General features: G+C 44.7%; 1 protein-coding gene across 1 annotated transcript in view; it reads left to right on the top strand.

The window, feature by feature from the left end:
- Positions 1-6,706, top strand: part of sh3rf2 (SH3 domain containing ring finger 2) — a 21,684-nt gene extending 14,978 nt beyond the window's left edge. The window contains exons 6-11 of the mRNA XM_083651340.1: positions 2,809-2,927; positions 3,239-3,409; positions 4,545-4,816; positions 4,918-5,231; positions 5,656-5,954; positions 6,108-6,706. Coding sequence (XP_083507466.1) covers positions 2,809-2,927; positions 3,239-3,409; positions 4,545-4,816; positions 4,918-5,231; positions 5,656-5,954; positions 6,108-6,288 — 1,356 coding nt within the window. The 3' untranslated portion in view covers positions 6,289-6,706. The remainder of the gene's footprint in view (positions 1-2,808; positions 2,928-3,238; positions 3,410-4,544; positions 4,817-4,917; positions 5,232-5,655; positions 5,955-6,107) is intronic.
- The last annotated feature ends 1,059 nt before the right edge of the window (positions 6,707-7,765 follow it).

The raw sequence follows: 7,765 nt of genomic DNA, 5'->3' as shown, positions 1-7,765 counted from the left end.
AATTTTCATTATAATCAAGTTACACTCATACCAGTTATTATCAAAGCTTATTTGTATGAACCGTGGGCTTTACAACAAACTCACTTTTCTAAACTCTTAAATCAATAACTCGTTTTGCTAGAGTCGCTTTTACGTTTACACACACACACACAGTGAGCAAACAATATTAGCTGTTCTGTGTATCCAAAGTCGCACTTTATTCACTTTTGAAAACCTTGTTTATAATTCATGATTTTGACACATACTGAAAATAACCGTTTTCTGGCCAAGGTTGTCATTTTACACAAGCCATGTTCCTTGTTTGCTCTTTGCAATGATGTGAGTTGCAAATCAATAAGGCGAATGATGTTGATGACTATCGATTTCTGAGATGGTGAAATATTAGGGGGGTGTTAGTTTTTGTGTTTTGCCTGAGGTGTCAACTTCTTTGTATACTGAGGTCCGTGAGATCTAGTTTTCAGTTTGGATGTGACACTGGTTATTTTAACATGCACAGACAGAGAACTCTGTTCTTCTTACTGAAGAAGAACAGGAAACTGTTCAGGTTACTGAACAGGTTACTCAAGGAAACCGATCAGAATAGAATGTACCTGAAACAGGCTTTCTGATGAAATGCAAACATCTCCTTTCTCCACACTTCCCTGTACTCTTCACTTGAGATGATGAAGATATCACAGCTAGGACATGCAGTTCCTGGTATCTTCTGCTCGCGGCTCCTTTCGTCTATATAGTCTCTTCTATGATGGCTAGGGATGTTACAAAAGACACGCTCTAAGCTCAGCATGTTCTGTACTATGGACAGACAACTGTATATGACAGTGATGCTCAGCCATTCATCCTATATGTTGGAAGGCTGGTATGTCTTCAGGATATGCTACGCTAACGTCATCTCCTCTTACTTCTGCCTCACAGCGCTGCTTTTGACTAGGATTCAAGCCATGGCTGCATCTTAATCTTAATCATGACTTCCTTTGTTCTTCTCTGAGGAAGAATATAATGCAGCTGAATGACGGTGTACAGCAGGGAAGCTAGCCCATGGGCTAGCATTCATGCTATTTGTTTGCTGTTGAATAGCATCAGGCATGTGCACATTTCCCCCAAGAGGATAACAGTCACCGGGAAACCTGCAATGATAGCAATAACACAGCGTTATGCGAGTGGGGTTTACTTGATCAAGGGAGAAAATATGAAGTTTTAATTAGGGATGGGGCCGATCCGATCCAATATCGGTATCGGGTGCCGATATTGGCACTAATTCACGAATCGGATCGGATCGGATTTTTTTTTTGTATGCAATTCCAGCGCACAGGGGGGCGCTGGCCGTAATTTGCCCATGTATAATAGTATCCTTCTTTGCCTTGTATATTTTCTTAATTTTGTCTGCTTTTTGCAAGGTATATTTGAAAAAAATCTTTAAGTGGCCTAAACTTTGCCTATACTTTATATTCAAGAAAAATATTGGTATCGGCATAACATCGCTATCGACAACAGATATCCAAATTCAGGTATCGGAATCGGATCGGAAGTGAAAAAACGTGGATCGGTGCATCCCTAGTTTGAATAAAGTTCTCACGCTATATTCAGCTTGGTAATTAAGTACCGTTGCTTCAGAGTGTGTGTCCCTAACGGTTGGGAGCCGCACCCCAGCGTCGCTCCTGCCCAGACTGGCTGTATCAGGCTCCACTCACAGCCTGTTGACTTGGAGTCTGTCACACTTCCCTTTTAGCTCTCTGCTTTCATAGAGGAGCCAGGATGGATGACGTTAAAATGCACGGGAAGTCTGGCATGCTCAGACTGGATGTGGGAAGAAAAGCCAGCTATTATTATATTCTTCTGAAGAATGATCAGTCATATAAGTTGGATGGCAAATCCACTGTTGGGAACATTAAGAGTGACAGTATTGCATCTTCAAATATATTTTTTTTAATGTGTACTTGTACCGTTATCAAGGGGGCACCGGGGGGGGGAGTGATACACTCCTTATTTTGGGGGGCTTTCGGGTCTCTCGTTAAAGGTGGATGGCAGTTGGGAAGAAGCTGAGACGTTCTGGCTCAGCCAGCCCTCAGTCTTCTGCCAAGGGGGGAGGGCCTCAAATAGTTCATGGCCTGGGTGGGAGGAGTCAGCCATGATTTTCTGAGGCCACTTCAAGGTCCTGAAGGGATGCTAGGCTGCATCCGATCACCTTTTCAGCACGGAGGATGATGCGCTGCAGTCTGGAGACATCTTTGAGGGCAGCAGCAGCAGCGTACCAGACAGTGATGGAGGACGTGAGGATGGATTCGACGGTGGATGTGTAGAAATGCACCAACGCCTTTGGCACTTTGAACTTCCTCAGCCGCCGCAGGAAGTACATCCTCTGCTGTGCCTTCTTGGTGAGAGCTCTGATGTTCAGCTCCCATTTCAGGTCCCAGCTCATGATGGAAGCCAGGAAATGAAAGGACTCCACAGAGTTGACTGGGGAGTCACCCAGGGTGATGGGGGAAGGTGGGGCTGCGTTCTTCTTGTAGTCCACAACCATCTCCACTGTCTTTTGAGCATTGAGCTCAAGGTAGTTTTGATGGCACCAAGTCATTAGATGGTCGATCTCAACGCCTGTACTCAGAATCGTCTCCATCCAATTTATATTCAAATATTCAGACTTTGCTTGTCCTGATGTCTCTGTATTTACTGCCCACTCCTTTGTTTTTCTCATATTGATTTATTTTTATTTTTTTTATCATATTTTTCATACTGATGTGCATAGATGCGTCCCACACATCACCTTTTGCATTTCATATGATGATAATATTGACCTCCTCCATATTACAGGGTGAGAAGATGACCAGTGAGACTCCACCCACCATCTCTATGGCTCTGGTCAACCCCCAGATGGCTTCTGCCTCCGCAGAGAGTAAAACCTCCTCCACCCAGCAGCTCTCCATCAGTGTGTGAGTAAGACCTGATGCTCTAACATCTAAAACACTGTATTAGTTATATGATAATGTGCTATCACAAGAGTAACTCACCAAGAATAGAAGGAAGAGACAACAGACAGCCGATTTAGAACAATATAAATCGTGATTATAACTAATATAAGATAGGATATAGTGAAATAGAGGACATGTAACTCTATAACATGTTAGAATTACTGAGGACCTGTAATTACAGTGCTGTATTTTCAGTGTCATTTAAAAATAGTTTGTAAGAAAAATCAAATCAGTCAAAGTAACATACTGTAGGTGTGTTACTGTCTCCTCAGGTGTGCTGCCCTTTACTCCTATAAGCCACGTCGACCTGAGGAGCTGGAGCTGAGGAAGGGGGAGATGGTGGGAGTTTACGGCAAGTTCAAAGAAGGCTGGCTGCGTGGACTGTCCCTCAGATCGGGCAAAGTGGGCATTCTGCCCGGCAACTACGTCACTCCTGTGCTCAGGTGAGACATTCTGCCCGGCAACTACGTCACTCCTGTGCTCAGGTGAGACATTCTGCCCGGCAACTACGTCACTCCTGTGCTCAGGTGAGACGTTCTGCCCGGCAACTACGTCACTCCTGTGCTCAGGTGAGACATTCTGCCCGGCAACTACGTCACTCCTGTGCTCAGGTGAGACATTCTGCCCGGCAACTACGTCACTCCTGTGCTCAGGTGAGACATTCTGCCCGGCAACTACGTCACTCCTGTGCTCAGGTGAGACATTCTGCCCGGCAACTACGTCACTCCTGTGCTCAGGTGAGACATTCTGCCCGGCAACTACGTCACTCCTGTGCTCAGGTGAGAGGCTGCTGCAAGCGGCCCTGCATGGGGTTTGACCGTGTGGCAGCCGAATGACATTTGAGTTTGGACTGTATTTTAGTGTGACCTTCTGGCAGGAAAACATGCCATGATGCACACATTTCCATGCTTTATGGTAGAAATAAATCAACTATAGCATATTTGTTCATATTTCATTATAGTATTATAACCTGTAATCTCTCCACTAATTCTAGGAATCTCTGTGTGTCTGTCTGTGCTTCACATATAGATGGTTTTCACGGAATTGTCAGTCCTCACTAGCAGTCCTGTCAGTCCTGTACTATTACATACATTATTGTACTAGCAAACATTGCAACAGGAAGTGAGCTGTGGTTCCATTTAGAATGTGTGTTGTTTTTTTGTCCAAGTTAAATCCGTCTATATCGAGAACCAATTCCTCCAATCGACTTCACATTTGGCAGGTGTGTTGCTGGGGACCCGAGGAAGTGCAGTGTCAGATTTGGTGCAATTTGGCCATAGGACACATTCAATAGCCTAGCCTAGTTGCCAACTTCCATGATTGGAATTTGGAAACCCTCATTAGTGTTTTGCTTGCACTTGTGTTTATTCTGCCTTTTCGACCCAAAATGGCCCCCGTGAAAAGGGTCTATAGAGGTGATAGAAGGGAGGGGTAGCAATACCTCTGCAGGGAGAGCAAAGGGGTTCAGTGTTCAGCTGCACTGGGCACCCAAGGAGCGAGGCGAACGGGCACTACACTAGTTTCTTTTTATTTTATTTTTTAATTTCGACAATATTGTGTCCGTTTGTCTTCCTGTAGAACCTCGGCCTGCCTCATGGAGACCAAAGCAGCTCCTGCGTCCTCGAGCACGGTCGCTGGAAAGAGACCCACGACTTCCAAGAGTTCTACTGTGGTGCTCGCTCTGGATAGGGTCAACACAGAGGGGACGATATACTCCACGGGACAGGTCCCATCTGTCCCAAATGGGGCACAGCATGCAATGTCATCATCCGCTGGCAGTAAAAAGTCAGCGCTGTATGGGGTTTCACAGGGTTGGGACACCGTGAGGCGTGTCTTTAATCCACATAGAGGTGAGTGGCGAAACAACCACAGCGATCTTATAACACTTGACATTTGGTCATTTTCTCAAACATGTTATGAGGATTCTTTCCCATGTTTTTTTCCCCCCCAGACTCAATCCAATACAGCCAAACGTCACATTCAAACCTCCCATCCAACTCGCAGCACTTTGCACAAGTTCAGGCATCCAGTTACTCACCCGCCCTGCAGAGGAAGAAAAACAGCAGCATCTTTTCCCCCGGCCCCGGCAGGCCGCTGGGCTGGATGTCTGAGGCAACAGCGCCATCTGCTGGTGCTGCTGCCGCCCTCAAGGACAGAGACTCCACTGCTTCTCAAGAGGCAGCGTTTCTGTATGACAGGCAGCTTCCCAACGGCCCCCACTCCATTCTAGTCAGACCCGACTCGCACAAGAACAATACAGACAAGGTACTGTTGTAATGCTGCTGCTTTGGAATGATTGAATTTATTGAAGTTGAAACTGATTATCAGCTGATTATAGAAAGCAAACTCATTCAGCACTTAGCATTTACGCTGTTAAAATGGTGTTGCATTGAAAGGTCCTGGATATTTTGTTTTCTTCGAGATATTAAATTGATACCAGACTATTGATTTGTTCCGACCCGCATTTAGGTTTGAGACGTGTGCTAAGTGACTCGGGACTGGACTCGAGTAAAGTCGACTTGGTCACACCTCTGCTTTTGAGGCATTTTCCTTATAGGTCACATATGGTTACATAATCAAACTCAAAAATGAGGTCACATGGTTACATAATCAAACTCAAGCTACTTCTTTGTGGTCAGTGTTCTGCATGGCCCCTTACAATAACTCATTTTTAACCCCCCCCCCCCAGCCTGCAAAGTCAGTGCGGTTCTTCACAGAGGAGGACTCACCTCCTCCTAGACTCCGCACCTCCTCCTGGTCCTCTGGGAATCAGGTTGCCTCCACTGGCCCCCTGCTGCCCCTGGAAGTGTGGGCCCCGTCGCTCACCCTGGGCAGAGATGGACCGGGGATCATCCTCAAAGAGGGCAAGGCTCCCATCCTCAGGAAAGGCCTGGAAGCAGCCATGTCATATCTCAATCCCAACGCCCAGAAACCGCCGTCATCCCAGCCGTCGTTATCAGCAGTGTCCGCTCAGTTCAGCCCCGGCAGGTAAATCGGATTCCTGCCTTCGCTCTGCTTCCCTCTCTCTCATAAAGAGCAGCGATTCAATATCAGACAGGTGAATTGGAGATGAGGCATTGTTGCTGATGTGACTGACTGCTCGGCAACCTCTAACATCCGTGGCTTTTTTTTCCTCCTCAGACACAGAGTGACCACAACGTATTTAGCCCAGACAGACTCGGAGCTCAGTCTGCTGCAAGGAGAGCTGGTCCTGGTCCACAGGCCTCGACCAGACGGGCGGGTTCTGGTTACCCAGGAGAGCAGTGGGCAGACTGGCTTGTACCACAGCAATGTGATGCAGCACCTGGAGAGGCTCAGCTGACTGAGCAGTCCAACTGTTTTGTGTATATTTCTATATTCTCTGTGTTCAAGTTGCCAAACTGACTTGACCAACCTGCGTGTTGTGCTCCATAGGTTAAATACTGCCAAATGACAATCCTGCAAAGGAGATTTGTTTTTGTTTTGTTTTTGTCCTTGAGATTTTGAGTGCATATGAGAGTGTGGTTACATCTTCAGAGATATTTTTGTGTGTCCTTTAATATACGTGCATGTTTGTTACACATGTACTATTATAAGATTTGCACAAAAACCCACCTAATGACTGTTCCCTGTTTAATACCCATGTTACACGCATTGGTGAGTGCCTTTGTCCAAACCCGCGAAGAAAACAATCTAATATATTTAGCAAATTACAAGAGGTAAAATATCTGTAACTGCTTATGTGGTAATAAACAATGCTTCCAAAACATGGTTGGTGTCTTACTACAAGTAGGTAGTATATATCGCAAGACAGTTCTTATTTAATTATTTTACAAGTCCCCATCTAAGCCCTTGTGTCTCTGCCCCTGGAATACAAAACTTATTCTATTCTTATTCTACTTATAAACTCCCTAACCCTAACCCTACCCTATACAAGACTTTGCTAATTATGCCTACAATAAACATACATGCATAAATAACACTGTTTTCAATCATATAATAGGCGATGCCAACAATGCCATCTGATCTAGAGTTGTTGGCCTACATTGCAGTTCCAACATACATGTAGGCTTACAGAGGATGCTTTCATTAGGTCAAGGAAAATTTAAGAAGGCAAACAAAAGTCCTTGTGTTTTATTGAGGTTAGAGAAATCCTTTCCAATTTTAACGCCGCCCAACAACAATTTTTTTTGTAATGTATGTGTTGACTGTGCTACCTTTTACAATAATTCATATCAACATTTCATGAAGGTAATATGTCTTCCATTTTACATTCTCTATTAATCCCATTGAGCTTGCAGGTCAGGCATTGTGTGATGTCCCTTTATCTCCGCGAGAAATCCTGCATCAAAAACCTTCAAATGAACAAATCACCTGGACTAGATGGAATCTGAATTTTATTTTTGACCAACTGGATCCCTTTTTTTATTGGAGGTCTTTATCAGAATGTATATCTAATGAAACTCCTTTATAGCCTAACTCAAGGATGAATTACTCTTATTGCAAAGCACACAAAGAAATGTAGCGGGCTTCAGCCTCTTACACCTTCTTTTGCATTGGTTGACTCCCCAGTTGGAAAATAATGCTTTTGTCAACTTCTTGTCTTTGGAATAATCACATAATTTATTGGAAATTGATCATTATTGATTGGAAATTGATCAATATTGATTGGGAATTGGAAAATATTTGGATTCATTCAAGATAAATATTGAATTAGGCTACTTTGTGCTTTCTGTAATTCTGTCAATTTTGGGGGGGAAATGTAGCCTACATCAGTGGGGTCCAAGGACCCCAGGGGTCCTTGAGCGGGTTCCAGGGGG

Source organism: Poromitra crassiceps, assembly GCF_964638095.1.
Source record: "Poromitra crassiceps genome assembly, chromosome: 15".
Taxonomy (NCBI): domain Eukaryota; kingdom Metazoa; phylum Chordata; class Actinopteri; order Beryciformes; family Melamphaidae; genus Poromitra; species Poromitra crassiceps.
Note: the sequence above shows the minus strand (reverse complement) of the source record. Positions and strands in the feature narration are given on the sequence as shown.